The sequence below is a fragment of the Mauremys mutica genome, chromosome 3 (assembly GCF_020497125.1).
Source record: "Mauremys mutica isolate MM-2020 ecotype Southern chromosome 3, ASM2049712v1, whole genome shotgun sequence".
Classification (NCBI taxonomy): Eukaryota; Metazoa; Chordata; order Testudines; family Geoemydidae; genus Mauremys; species Mauremys mutica.
This window is the reverse complement of record NC_059074.1, coordinates 56498844-56514663: the sequence shown is the minus strand read 5'-3', so window position 1 is coordinate 56514663 and position 15820 is coordinate 56498844. Positions and strand designations below refer to the sequence as shown.

The 15820-nt window shown below is 41.2% G+C and overlaps 1 protein-coding gene across 1 annotated transcript in view; it reads left to right on the top strand.

The window, feature by feature from the left end:
- Positions 1-14778, top strand: part of COL9A1 (collagen type IX alpha 1 chain) — a 102462-nt gene extending 87684 nt beyond the window's left edge. The window contains exons 34-38 of the mRNA XM_045010285.1: positions 60-206; positions 1364-1418; positions 6884-7072; positions 12261-12338; positions 13592-14778. Of these exons, the coding sequence (XP_044866220.1) occupies positions 60-206; positions 1364-1418; positions 6884-7072; positions 12261-12338; positions 13592-13776 (654 nt within the window). The 3' untranslated portion in view covers positions 13777-14778. The remainder of the gene's footprint in view (positions 1-59; positions 207-1363; positions 1419-6883; positions 7073-12260; positions 12339-13591) is intronic.
- Positions 14779-15820: the final 1042 nt, after the last annotated feature.

Sequence of the window (15820 nt, the reverse complement as noted above, 5' to 3'; positions counted from 1 at the left end):
AGTGTATAGCTTGTATTGCAAAAATGCAGTCATACAAAGTCACTGTCTCTCATTTGTAGGTTGGTAACCCTGGTGAGCCTGGCCTTCGTGGACCTGAAGGAAGTCGTGGACTGCCTGGCACAGAAGGGCTACGAGGCTCACCTGGACCTCGCGGTTTGCAAGGTGAACAAGGTGCTCCAGGTCTGCCTGGCAGCCAGGGTCCAGCAGTAAGTGTTATTTTTATGTTACACAGATTTTTCTGTCTCTCAAACACCACATACAACAAGGTATGCAGTTATAACGGAGATGTGTTTGCTGCTGGTGGGTTAGGGACATGCGCATGAAGCCAAGGTGACTTCAAACACCCCACACATTCTGGAATACATTCTTTCTTTGTAGGTGGTAGCACTACTGAAACGAATCTGGGGGCTAGAGTGGTTCACAAATTGAATATGAGTCAACAGTGTGATGCGATGATGAAAAAGGCTAATATTCTAGGGTGTTTTAACAGGAGGGTCATATGTAAGACACGGGAGGTAACTGTCCCAATCTACTTGGCACTGGTGAAGGATCAGATGGAGTGCTATGTCCAATTCTGGGTTCCACATTTAAGAGAGATGTGGACAAATTGGAGAGAATCCAAAAGACAGCAACAAAACCGATAAGATTTAGAAAACCTGGCCTGCGAAGAAAGGTTAAAACAAATTGGGCATATTTAGTTTTGAGAAAAGAGGACCGAGGGAGGGGGAATCTGAGAAGTCTTCAAATATGTTAAGGGCTGTAATAAAGAGCACTGTGATCAATTGTTCTCCATGTCCATTGAAGGTGGGACAAGAAGTAATGGGCTTAATCTGAAGCAAGGGAGATTTAGGTTAGATATTAGGAAAACTTTCTAACTCTAACGGAATTTAATTTCTGGATCAGGCTTCTAAGGGAGATAGTGGAATTCCCATCATTGGAGGTTTTAAAATTGGACAGACACTTGTCAGGGATGGTGTAGGTTTATCTGGTCCTGCCCTAGTGCAGGGGATGGACTTGTCTTCTCAAGGTCCCTTCCAGCCCCATATTACTATGATTCATGTGACAATTAGCTACAATGTAGTAATGTCACATATCTGAATAGCTGGAACCTATGGTACTCAGTCTGCAGCCTGACTTTTTCTATTCATGTTCTTATACTGCATACATTCCTGTGGTATGTGTGTGTATCAAGATCACAAAAGTGGTCCATACACTGATACTCCCATTGACTTCAATGGGACTAGTCACATGTGTAAGGTTGAAGACCTGGAACTTTTATCATCAGCCAGCCAGAGTCTTAATTGCATTCTCATTTTATAAATAACTACTGTATATTAACTGCTATTAAATATTTTTATCCCAGGGTAGAGAGCCAACAGATCAGCACATTAAACAGGTCTGCATGAGAGTCATGCAAGGTAAATAATTGCAATGTTTAATCTTTCTTGTGCATTTAAAGCAGGGATGTCAAACACTAGTGCGCTGGTTGGATCCAGCCTTCTTGATGTATTAGTGTGATCCATTTGACATATTCAGATTCTGCAGAATCTAAGCTTTGATTTTTTTTAAAGTACGATTCTAGCCCTCCTAGTTGCAAAGATAATCTTCCAGTGTGAAGCAAGTTTAACCCAAAGCCCACAGAGAACCTGGAACAATCACTCCTGTTTCATTTATTTTAGGGGGGTGTTCCATCAAAAGCCTGATGACGACATTTTAAATGTCACCATTAACTATTTGATTGCTGATCATTTTAGCAGAAAGAATAAGGGAGGAGTGGGAGTACAGCACGTTGGAAAGCAGGAATTGCTGCAAGGAAGAAAATGCAAAGGGAAGAAAAGAGATGACACAAAGGAGGGGGATAGAGAAAGGGAAGGAAGAGAAATAAATACCAGAAATAATAGTGGTCCTAAAGTTGAGCACATTTTTCCATTAAGTGATATTAACTGTGACAAAAGCTATTGAGCAAAGAGAAAAGAATTGTGATAATATATAATTATTACACAAAGGCCATCCTGTGCCCTTGATCATTATGCAAACTCTGTACTGTCTTCAGAGCTCAGCTGTGGACTAAGGGTGCTTCTAAAGCTGTAACATTTATTAAAAATTGAACTTGTCCCTATATACAGAATGAGTTTGATCTCCCTGGAGTAAAGAAAGTAGAATTTGGATGAGATCATTGTACTCTTTCTTGGATTGAATGCTTTCCAATGAAAATAACCGATAAAAGAAACATTCTCCTCACTTACACCCTTGCAATACTGTTGACCGATGCAGGGACTAAATGGAAGCAGAATCTGGGGCTTTATCAAGCAAAGACTGTTTTCATGCAAATAATTGTGGACTAAGTCCAGCGGTATTGGGCCCCCTGTTCATTTAGAAACAAAACAATTGCCAAATAGGCTCATTGTGTCCAAAACAATTTAAAATTATATTTGTAGAGTCAAATCCTGCCCCCTCCCCCCCTAAACCCATGCAGCCCTATGGAGTTCTCTGGTATAAGTCTGCCTGTCTTGGGGTTTACGTCAAGCTAATTACTGTCATCATTGAGGGGAGAATTTGCATTTATATGTATACTTGGAAGGATTAGATTTGTTTTTTATCAGTAAGTGTCAGTTTCACAAACCACCAAAAATACTTCCACTGCTAATATGTCAAAATTTACAGATAGGCAAAGTTAAAAAAATGCTGTTTGAGAACTTATTGGAGTTTGATTTAAGAATATTCACTTGGTATATGTGACATGTGATACTGATAGTGTGTTTTAATGGTTATAAAACTTAAACTTTTTGAATGTTACCACCTATTGTTATTACATAATTATTATATGACTTGTTGTAATAATTAGGCCTAAAAATTTACCCTAATTGTAACTCTACTGTAAAAAGTATGTAAAAGTTCATAAAATGTCATAATAACCTATAACAACAAATAATGAAAAAAGGGATGAAAAGAGGAAAGACCGAATTAATCTTAACAAAAGGGCCTACTAATATGGTTCAAATACTATGTTAAAATCATACTTAGTAAAAACAAAACATATAACACTAGAAATTAATAATTGGTGTGTCATAAAGTAGGCCTAATTGGTAAACAAAATGAGGGGATGGGCTATTCTACCCATCACTGCGTTTTTTGGGTCCTTAAAAAAAGAGACTTTGTGGTAAAAAAGATGGAAACTACTGAAGCAAGCTTCACCATCATTGCTGCCACCCTGCCATTTCTTGGAACCCTAGGTCTTCGTCATTCTAATCCTGAAAAACTCCCTACCCAAACCAGGCCAAAAAAAGGAATCCAAATAACATCGCCACCTCTACTGGCTCCAGCTAAATCCCAGACACCACCTAGAATAAAATAAAATCAGACTTGAGCAAGAGCTGCTGCTGCTGCTGCTCATCTCAACTTATTTCTTCTTTTCTCCAAAAACCGGTTACTACAATCTTGGATACCGTCCAAGAGACTGTCAAATAAGAGGGGGTTTCCTTCTGAAAACTCCTTCCAGCTAAAGGAAAAGGGAACAAGGAATGTTGTTAAAATAAAAGCCTTACTTGATACTTTTACATTTCAAATACTTTAACTGTTTTTCCTTCTTCTTTGTATCTTTAATAAAAGGTTAAAAAAGTGGTGTGTTTTCCATAGTACTAAGCAAGCTAAAGTTTCTGTGCATGAAACCGCAAACCTTGTTTACATTGTTTAATGTTAGACAGTAACTAAATTATGTTAACACCTTTGGTCCATATATTCCATCAAAATTAATATAACAGACCCTTTCATAAATTCCTGCAAATGTGAAAATTTAAATAGACAAAAAATTCTTATATCCCATAATTTGCACAACTGTGAAAATCTAAATTGAGAAAAATAGAAAAAAACCCAACATTAAAATAACCAGTGATGATATCCATCAAAGTTATAAAGAAAATAAAAATCAGATTCTGCCAAACCTGTTTATATGTTAGGAATTTGCATCTCTATTTATTACATTGGAGAGTGGATTAAACTGTGGTTTGAAAAAAAAACATCATTGTGGGCCAGATGCTGCAGTCTAACAGTGCAGGACCTGAATGTGGAGGTGGGGAGGAAAGGCAGCTGTAAGCCACCTTTACACTAACCTGATTCTGTGGCTGACTAGAGGCTGGTCCCACTCCCAGCATAAGAGCAGCCTCAGAGCTGCTCTGACTTGCTCCCAGATGCTCACAGCCCCATGGAACTTTTCCATCAGCCAAGGATAGCCAGAGCAGAGCAGTGCTTCAGACTCTCCCTTTCCCCAGATATGCCATCCTCCCACCCCAGTCCGGGGAAGAGAGGTGGGTTAGAGCTACTATGCTGGCTCTACATGTCCTGCGGATCCCCCTTACGTAACAGGAATCCCCAGGCAGCTATTTAAGCAGCCAGATCTTAGGAGAGGATCTAGCTCTCTATCCACAATGGATATTGATTGGTAAGAATTTTAGAACAAGAGCTGGAGAACAGCCTCTCATGGGAACCCCCGCCCCCCAGGAGAAATCACTGTCATGATTCCCTCCCTTCCACTGTGGTCCCATTGGGGAAGGGGTTACTATCTCTGCCCTCCCATGTGGAGCAGGCACAGGTCCCTGCAGAGCCTTGTAGCCAACTGCATAGACCATCTGCCACGGCTGCCCCAAAGCCTGTATTATCTTTTTTTGCAGACTCTCCTTACATCTGGGAGAGGACAATGTTTATCCCCTCATACCAACTCCTGCCTAGGCCCCAGCTTTCCCTATCGAGGTTTAAGGACCCACAGAGTGTCCTGCAGGTGGGAACAACTGTGCCAAGGGGTTGTCTGGGCCTTCCTACTTTTGTACAAAATCGGGAGATGGATACAGAGAGGATTGCCTCTGCTTGAGGACCTGAGACAGCCAATCCCACCCATATTACAGAAAAATGAACATCTCTTATCTATCATACAGTCCTTTGCAGCCCATTGAATTGCCAGTTCTTTTGTGCAGAGAGTTCCCTGAAGTTCCTGGCTATTACTATGGTAACTGGAGACTGGAAAGTGTTTTTATGAAAAAAGTAAACTTCTCATAATCTGAAATCACTATGCTTTAAATGATGGTAACTGCCTGCACTGAAAATGTGATTTGCCATTGGTACTTGTTCACTGTTAAATTATAACATTCAGCCATCCACTTGCAATATATATAAACATGTAGAGAGTTGGTAGGGCCTTATAGGATTAAGTGACATGTCAAAGTGAAAATCATGGGCAAATATTCAATCCCCTAACTCTATTTGTTTGGTGGGATTTGAGTCTAAACATTTTTAGAATCACCAAAGAGATTATTAGATGTCTGCCATAGAATAGAAGATGCCCTTTGGATATTAGGCTATCACTTACCGGGATGACATCATTGTTCTTTATTATTTAATTTGAAAATTCTCTGGTTTTTTTGAAACTGCCCAACAGGATATTATCTTATTACATTTCAGATTTGATTGCTCTAGCAAAACAATATTTTGATCTGTCCGTTACCAGTATTAAAGGACCTTTCTAAAAGAAGTGTTCTCTTGAAAGGCAGAAAATACAGGGCTGTGGAAGAGGCTTATAATGAGATCAGCCCTAGAACTTGAAGCATATACTTACAGGCATCACAGCTAGTGATGAATAAAATGATCTGGAAAAATCGGTATTGTCCCATTGTACCCATTCAGACCTCTCCAAACAACATTCAAACTTTTCAAATATTCATATCCAAACTACATTGCTCCTGAAACCCACCTTGTTTAAAGACAACTGCCTGAAGCCCAGCTCTTCATGCTCCAAATGTCTCTCTCACCTACATATTGTATCCTGCCTTCTGTGCAGCTTTCCCCAGGCTCCCCCAACTGTAGTACCTTCCTGTCCCTACTGGAATCATGTGCTTACACATTCTAGGATCTCTCTGTTCCTTTCCTGTTGAGAAGAATGTGTTTAGCCAAGAAAAACAGACTGTCTGGCACAGAATTGGGACTGACTGTGCCTAGGAATGGCTGTTAAATGTAGGCGAGGATCTCTGGACGGAAGAAGAGAACTGAATAGTCTGAAAAGGGGACCACTGCCACTAGAATGAGTATGGCAGTGGCTTGAAAGAAAAGGAGGAAGAGGAAGTAGTCTGTGGAGGCCATTCTAAGGAACATTGAGGAGCTGATCCTACTCCTATAACAATCAAAAGAGCTTTGCCATTGACTTTAATGAGACAAGTAACCATCTGAAACATGCAGAAAAATTTAATGCACACTTACAAATTGAATTTATGCACATTGTCATGGCGAATTCGAGTATTTTCCCCTGAAAATGTGGGTTTAGGAGCTGCTCTCTATAATTACCTCATGTGCCATGTCTTGACTTAGCGTTATATGTAGGATGATATATTTCTTCCTTATTTTGGTATTCTTTATATGCCCTTTCTTTTGAGGCCAGATCCTAACATTAACTACAGTGAAACTGAAACCCACCCACCCTTTAAAGAGGCACTCTTATTTTCTATTTTATTAATTTTACATATATACATTTTACAATGTATATAATTTATTTAGATGATTTTGAACCACAAAATGTTTTGAGCATGAGGTTCAAAAAGCACAAGATACTACTTTGTAGGATACGTATATAGCAAGCAGCTTGCTATTGACAGCACTGGCTCACAAAAGCCTCCTGTGTCATGGCTTATGGAAAATGCCCTGTAGAAACATTGTGTGATGTCACGTGTGTCATCCTTCTCTAACAGCTTCCATGGTACTGTATTTGCTGTAGGTCAGCTATCCTTTCCCCTTAGTGACAATCAAATACAAAATGCTCTTTACACTCTTGGGAAAGCCACTTAGTGCTCAACTAATATAGGCTCTGTCTCTTAATTTCTCCCTTCCTGTTTCTTTCTTACAGAACAACTTGCTCAGCTAGCAGCCAGCCTTAGGAGGCCTGAATCTGGTGCTACAGGTCTCCCAGGTCGACCTGGACCACCAGGTGCTCCCGGGCCTCCTGGTGAAAACGGCTTCCCAGGACAGATTGGATCCCGTGGTTTGCCAGGTCTTAAAGGTCCTCCTGGTGAGATTGGTTTTAAAGGTCCAAAAGGTAAGAGAAGCTGCAGTAGGCTTTTTAATTTGTGAAGCATAAATGCTGCCTGCTTTTTGGTAAGGTGCTTACTTATAATATGGAATCAAATCACACTGAAGTGATGGTGACCTTAAAAGGAACTAATTTAAACAACACAGAGTATGGCCTCATGAGTTATCTGGGTCGTAAAGCTTTGAGCACTTTGATTTTAGGATTAATGCTGTAACCTCCTTTCTCTGCCGGCAAAGTGGCTGAATTTAAGTCTCTAATTTTTCTTTCGTTATTGTTTACTTTAACCTGCTAAGCTGTGAGTTCTAGTGTCTCTGGGTATGTCTAGACTGCAAAAAAGCCCCCTGTGGCAGCAAGTCTCTGAGCCCAGGTCTATGGAGTCTGGCTCATGGGGCTAAAGATATGGCACTAAAAATAGCAGTGAATATGTTCCCACTTGGGCTCAAGCTCAGGCTCTGTGACCCACCCTCCTCACTCCATTTCAGAGCCCGACTGGGAACACCTCATTGCTATTTTTAGTGCCATAGCATGAGCCCTAGGCTGTATACCTGGCCTCTGAGATTTGCTGCTGGTGGTATTTTGCAGTGTAGACATACCCTCTGAGGCATAGAAAGATAAAGGGCAGAGGGCCAAATTTTAAAAAATATTTAGGTGCCTAGTGGGATTTTCAAAAGCATTGAGGCACCTAACACCCAGATGCTTAGGTGGTTCTGAAAATCCCATTAGGCACATAAATACCTTTAAATCTCTGACCCAAAATGACTTGCCTAAGATCACATAAGCCTCAATTCAGCAAAGCATTTGGTCTTAAATCCAACCCTAGTCATCCAATCACTTAACCACATGCTTAACTACTGTGCTGATCAGGGATGGACTTCTGAATTGTGGCCATCATGAATAAATGGCAGGGTCTTGCCTCCTAGTTAATTCCTAGAATCCTCCTCACACCCATTTACTATCTCTCTTCCCCCCCACTCAGGGTGTGTCCACACCAGTGGTAGCTAATACATGGTAAAATCCTAGGGTGGACAAGGCAGCTTGGCCTTTCATACATTAGTAAGTTGAGATAAACGGTAGGAGGAAGAACTAGCAGGAAAATACATTTTTTCCCCTAGTGACGACAGGGCCTTACAGTCTTCTCTCTTTTATTTACCTCGTCACTTTACATCTGCTTAGTTTTTACCATGCCTCCAGTATGTTCATCCTGCAGCTCACACAGATGGTGCTCTTTGTCTTCTGATACACCCTCTGAATGTAAAACCAGCCATGTTTCATCAACAAACATGACTTATTCATTAAACTTTATGGTAGTATCAGCCTATCATTTTAAATCCATCAGATCTCTTAGCTTACAATCGATGGACAAATCTTCCTTACTGTTTTCCTATAATAATCAAACAAATTCTACATTCAGCACCATTGCACTGTACATTGCAAAATCTATTGATCCTTTGAAAAGGTGAAATCTGTGTTAAGGAATTGGCTTACCCAATGTATTAAAAATCTTTATGTAATCTAAATTAATAATTTTTTGTTCCTGACTGACAGGGGTCTTTGCCTTCAGAGGATGGTTGGGGGAAATTTTCTGCAAAACTAAAGTACTTATTTCTATTTCCAGCCAGCAGGGTTTTTTTTTCTTCTTCTTGAATAAGGGCAGCAACAGTGTCCTTTTAAAAATTCTGTTCCCTTGCAAAACCCTCTGGGTAATAGGATTGGAGTGTTAGTTTTTGTCAAAAGCAAAATCATAAAACCCTGATGAGAGGTACAGTATACAAGGAAAACACAAACTTTAATTACAGTGGTGCTAGAGATCTGCAGCTACATTAATGTAGGAATTGCTCAAGGAATTATTTTCAGGAAATTCTATGGCCTGTGTTATATAAGAGGTCAGACAAGATGATCACAATGGTCCCTTCTGGCCTAGGAATCTATGAATATATAATATAGTCTCACCCACATTCTCTTCTTAAAAAGCTGGAAAAAAAATAGAGGCACAAAGGTTCACATACTGAACACTCTTCACCTGGCTAAAAAATGTAATTATAAAATACAAGAAAGAAAAGTTTAAGCACAAACAATAAATGAAAAACAGCAACTAGAAAAAGCAACTTCCCATAATGCCATGCTTCCATGTTACCCTCTGGTAAATGTGTGGGTGCATTTCTAAATAGCTCAGTGGTAGTATACGTCCTATCCCATGCAAGGGTTTTTGTAGTAAAGAATGTTTTTTAGGCTGTAAAACATCCATCACCTGAAATTGGGTACATGTGTCAGTAATTGTGCTTTGGACCAACCCTTACTGGAAGGTTTCTTTGCATGTAATGGCCGGGTGATTCTTCTGCACTCTTGAATGCAAGAGAACTAGGGTAGGAAAGTGAGGTGAGTTCAGGGAAAGCTGCTGCAGAGGCTTCAGTTCAACCTAAAGAACTGGACTGGCAGGAGCACGTTGATGCTGCTTGCTAAGGAGGAGCTATCAGAGACATTTCAGTCTGTAGCTATTCTGGCACCTAGACACCAAGATGATCAGTGCCTTAGAAACACAGATAAATACTAAGTGCTTCTGATCTTGCTAGTTTGGCTTTGGAAGATGGAAAGAGTTTTTAACTGCTGTCAAGGAAAAAACGATTCCGCAGAAGAATTACATGTTGCCAGGGCCGCCCGGGGGAGGGGGGGGCAAGTGGGGCAATTTGCCCTGGGCCCCACAGGGGCCCCCATGAGAGTTTTCGGGGGCCCTGGAGTGGGGTCCTTCACTCACTCCGGGGGCCCCGGAAAACTCTCATGGGCCCCCGGAGCTTCTTCTGCTCTGGGTCTTCGGTGGCAATTTGGCGGCGGGGGCCCGCCACCGCCGAAGACCCCAGGCCCCCTGAATCCTCTGGGCGGCCCTGCATGCTGCTGTTGATCTGAACTACATACACAGTATGGCTCTGAACGTGATAGCCCCTGCCTTCTAGCACTAAGGGTACATGGTGTTCTGCAGCAGGCAAACTGTGCCAAACAAATAACAGGTCCCTGCTCTGAGAATCAGTGTTACCATCTGAATGCACAGTGGTGACCGAGAGGTTATAGAGACATACAAAGACGCGGTCCTGAATGCAGGGGGGAAAGTGAGGACTGGGAAAGTATAGCTGGGAGCTATTTGCAGAGAGGTGAATCCATGGGATTGGAAGAGGTCATCCAGGAAGAGAGTCAAAAGAGAAAAGAAATGAGATCCAAGCAGGGTCACCGAGTACTATGGATCCATGGAAGCGCACGCTAAAAGAATAGTCAGAGAGGTGAGAGCACAATGCAATGGAAATCTGGAAGGAGAGTGTGTGAGGAGTGATCAGCTGTGTCAAGGGTTGAGAAGATTGGGTCTGAGGGAGGAGGTCTTTAGTGAGAGCAACTTTGGTGGAACGAAGGAAGCCAGAAATGGAAATTCAGTCAAAAGCCACTTTGAAGCAGGTCAGAAAAAGAAAACTGGAAGAAAATTGTCAGAGGGTGCAGCTGTAAATGATACACTCAAGGAGTTTAGTGCAAAGAGGAGAGGCGTGTCTATAACTGGCAATAAACACTATTCCAAAGTTTGCAGTAGTTTGGAGTACTAAAATATATATGAGTAACGTGACATCAAGGCTCCCTGCTGCTGTAATTACCAGGACAGGGTTAATCTCCAAATGGCGTGGGCAGCTGTAATCTTCTCTGAAATTTGGAGATAGCAGCTTCCTCCTGTAGCACACATTCGGCATCCTCAATGGATATTCAAACGTGTGATATCTCAACAGCATCAGCTCAAATGACTTCCCAAGAAGCTTCTGCTGTGCCCTTTCTAACTAAGTGATAATTGGCTATTCTGGCTGTAGCGAGTTAGGACCATGAAAAGAAAAGAAACCATTCTAGTTTTTATTCTAAACTTTCTCAAACATTATTAGATTTATACTTCAAGGGTTAAACTACTAACTTTCTCTCTGCTGCGGGATGCCAAGGGATTGCATAGGCGGCGGCCTCTTCAAAAGAGGATGAAAGCATTCTACAGTGACTCTATATGGGGTGGACAGCATTTAATCCAGATGGCCAAAGTAGCAAAGATTTTAAAGCTCCCACTCAGGGGTGAAAGTAATAATAAATTCTTACTGGTACGGGGCCGGCTCCGGCCCCCAGAAGGGGTGGGGCCTCGAGTGGAAGGGCAGGGGTTGGGGGGGGTCAGCCTCCCCCAGCCAGCCCATCCACGCTGCCTGGTCCCCGCCGCCCAGGGCTCCGGCGGTGATTTAAAAGGGCCCGGAGCTCCAGCTGCAGCATTCCTTATTCTTTCAGGTGCCTAATAATACCCAGTTTGGATGTCAGAGAACATTCTAATAAGAATGGGGTTCTTTTTCTCCTGCTCTAGGAGGTGGAGCCATGACATCCAAAGCAGTCATGCACAAACCCACTCAGGACCCAGCACCTGAGAACTAATGTACTTTGTAGCCCACCTACTTCAGCCTTCCCCCCAAAATGGCTTGCCTGTTTTGTCCTTCATGTTTTGTTTTTGACTAGTCTCTCTCAAGTTAGATTAATAATAATTAATGGAGATATCCTATCTCCTAGAACTGGAAGGGACCCTGAAGGGTCATCAAGTCCAGCCCCCTGCCTTCACTAGCAGGACCAAGTACTGATTTTGCCCCAGATCCCTAGGTGGCCCCCTCAAGGATTGAACTCACAACCCTGGGTTTAGCAGGCCAATGCTCAAAGTGGCACTATATGAAACATAGCATAATCCAATTGTCATTTTAGGGAAAATGTTTTTTTTAATGTGTCTGCCCTTAAGTGTAACTGCTGTGGATAGTAATATGCTGAATCCACACTGAATTTTTACAAGAATATAATTCATTGTTGTTTGCAGTGTTGTTGTAGTTGAGTTGGTCTCAGGATATTAGACAAGGTGGGTGAGGTAATATCCTTTATTGGACCAACAACTCTGGATGCGAGGGACAAGCTTTCGAACAACACAGACCTGGAGAAGAGCTCTGTGTAGCTTGGAAGCTTTTCTCTTTCACCAGCAGAAGTTGCAAAGAATGTAAGTCAGGCCATCACTCAGACATGCTTGCTCTGCACCTCACCAAGTGAGTCCTCTGCTAAACTCCCCTTCTCAAAGAGTCAGTTGTCCTGATAGTTAAATGCCTTGAGGTAGAAAAAACTGCTTTCCACAGACTGTGAATGACATTTCACTAATTTACCTCAGGTGAAGCTGGTGAAAAGGGGGAGAGAGGATTTCCAGGCAGAGGACCCAAAGGCTTACCTGGAACAACAGGTCTTCCAGGTAAATATTCAGGGGTGTATGGAAGTGATAAGAGGAATATATAAGGGGGGAAGGTGAAGGGTGGGGGAGGAATTGACATTGTAATTTTGAAAAAAATTCAAGTGCAGGCATTTGTTAAGGAATCAGCTGTACGTCTGTATTTTTATATTATATATAAACAGTTACACTGTCATGAACAAGGATTATTATCATCATAGTAAGAGAAATGGGCCTGGCCCTGATCCTGTTATCATTGAAGTCAATGACAAAACTCCCATTGGTTTCAATGGGATCAGTATTGGGACCAGCGTGTGTAAATCAAAAAATGTCATATATGCAATTCCCATAATGACAACCACAGAAAATGAAAGAATCCTACCCATCAGCAACAGTGGAGTCCTCAAAGCCTCTGTTTACAATTTGGGGGCTTCAAATTACAGTTCTCCTTTACTTTTGTGGTCATTAATTGCCATGTTGTGTCACAGAATTCCAGAACCCAGATTCATGCTCATAAATGTAACGCAACTGCCCTCTAGTGGTTAAATGAAAAGATACATTCATTTTCAATATAACAAATTCTCTCTCCGGCACATTTCTGAGTATATGTATGGATATAAGCTAATGAATGTCCTTCTCTGTGTAACAAGGATAACAGTAAACACAGATGTTTGGGATGTCTGAAAACCTCAGTTTATATAATATAAATGTACCACTTGAAGAAACTTACAGAGATTGCTTATTATTTCATCAATTCATTGACAATTTAAAGAGAAATACATAAAAACACACCTTGTTACTCAACAGATCTGCTCCCTGTGTGTATTGAGAGTCACATCTGACTATAGGACAAAAATAATTTTTTAGTGCTTTTTACTCCAGTTAGCTCTAGTAAGTTAACAGCCTGGATTCTATCCTTCTTGTGCATCATCAACAGAATTGTTCACTAAGTTCTAATTATTAACACTGCAACACCATTGATGGCAGTTGAGCTGGACAGAGGTAACTGTGGGGAGAATTTGGCCTATGGAAACTTTATTGCTCGTAATATGTGAGAACCCAACCAAGCTCAGGTTGAGTTTGGAGGGATGGCTAATAGAGAAACATCTTTTAATGTGTAAAGGGAACACATTTTATATAGAACTCAGAGTAAACATGGAACCCCACAAAGCTATTTTCACAGTCACTTAAGAACAAAACCAAACTTTAAATAAAACAATCCACATTTTATACCTGCCATGTAGTGCTTCTGTTTACATATATGTTCATTCTTCCAGGTGAACCCGGCAAACCCAGCTATGGAAGGGAAGGCCGTGACGGTGAACGAGGCCCACCAGGAGTGGCTGGTCAGCCTGGAATACCTGGTCCTCCAGGTCCTGCTGGTCCTCCGGGATATTGTGAGCCAGCGTCTTGCACAGTGCAAGCTGGACAGATTGCTGGTAAGAACGTGAAAGGGCCTTGAAAGTGCAATGCAAGTGCTGTGACATGTTAGTATCAGTTTACTCTCTGCACGTACAGCTGACGATAAAAAAAATGGAGGAGAAACCTGCCAAACGAGGAGAAACCTAGCATCCAAGGCTTCAATAGAACATACTTCAACACATTGTTTGTACGTTCTTACCAAAAGGCAACCAAAATTAGAATGGTGGTGCTTACAAAACTACACAGGCAAGACCCTTTGGCTCTCTCTCCCCCCTTGGAGACAACAAGGCAGTTGTCCTAAAGCAATTTCTTTTAAAAAATAAAGCCCTTTCCCAGTCACTTCTTCCCCCTCTCCTTTTTCCTCCCATCAACTAAATAAAAAAGACAGAATGGTTTGTTTATCTCAGTTGTAGCTGTTAATTTTTTTTTGATACACTTGTAAAATAAATTCCATGGAGCTGAATTGAACTAATCAGATCATCTCAGCTATAATCATTTCACCATGTGTTTGTGTTGTACAATGTATACTAAGCCTCTGTCTCCAATAACTGTGATTTAAATTGTACAAACATGGCTGCCAGACCCTTCCTGTAAAAACATGCCACACTGAATACTTTGTATGCTGTAAATCTCTGTAAATGTGTGATCACTGGGTTATCATGAGTACATCATGTACAACAATCTCTATACGTAATGCCGGTTTTCATTTTTGTCTCCAATTTGTGTTGAGTTCCTACTTTTATATGAAGCCTGCTCCATCTCAGGTCCTTCTATGTGAAATCAAACTAAGAAGGCAAGAAGCCACTGTGAAGGGAATTTTAATAGCCAGAAATAAATGAGTTTGAGATTATTTATTTTAAAGGTCTAAAGTGACATCTCTGGTTGTACAAAAGGAAGAAATAAATAATGTTTCTTAACCCCTTGCATGTTTTTGTATGAATGGTCATATACACCACAGTTCAAAGAAATAGTTCAGGTACAGTCTATCCCATAGAGACATCCCTGTTTCCCTTTTCTATTACAGCTCTGTTGCTAGAGAAAAATGTGCCATGTGGATATTTTTGTTTCTCTCCACCATGTAAATTAAAGTTTGTGTGTTTTGGAATATATAACTTCTCTAAAGTGTCCTCTCTTGAGACAGAAATAAAACTGTCCTGATTTAATACTTCCTCCCCCATTAACATTAGTTTCCAAATAATTTTAAAATCTATACCTGGGTACAGGTGCCATAAATATTAATGTCTTCTAGTTCTTCACTTTTTTTGCTTATGCTCAAACCCTTCACATTTTTGTGACAGGAAATAAAAATGATGGTGTGTGTGTGGGGGGGGCGGGGAGATCAGTCAACTAAGCTATAAGTTTTGCCTAGAAAATACAAACATCATCAGTGTGTTTTGGGGAAGAGGGGAGGGAAATCCTGGGGAAAAAAAAGTACTTGAAACATTTTTGCTTGATGAGACTGTACATTAAAGCGCAACATACTTCTGAGTAATTCCTCTGAGGGGCAGTAATGAAATTAATACCTACCAGAACAATGGCAACCAGAACTCCTTCCCACCTCCAGAAAAGTCAGTTACTTCTTGTTTCAGGCACATACCAAGAGGATGTGGAGGCAGATCCAGCACAGCACTGAAGCACATGCTTAACCTGAAATGTATTGTCTAACTATGAAAATATTACCACTGCAGTGGTTGAAGCAGATCACAATAGGAGGAGAGGAACTCTCTAGTTTTGGTGGCTGTTGCAATGCCCAAGATCTTGGTGTTACAACAGCAATATGGCAGTTACAGGATGTATCTTTGGGAAGAAAATAAGGACAAAAGAAGAAAAGTACACAAAATCGGTTCATGGCCCCAAGCAGGTCCACAGCCTGTGCTCTGTGTGTGTGTGGTGGTACTTATGAACATGTCTGTTGTGGAGCACCTATTCCTATAAATTCCAACAGTTAGACTGGACCAGGATAGGGAATCTGTAAGGATGTAAAAGTAAGTAACAATGGAAGGTTTGGCTGGCTGTCCCCTGGCAAATTTTGAAATACATTTTAAAAGATGTTAAGACCTTAAAGGAGAAGGAGGTATTAACTG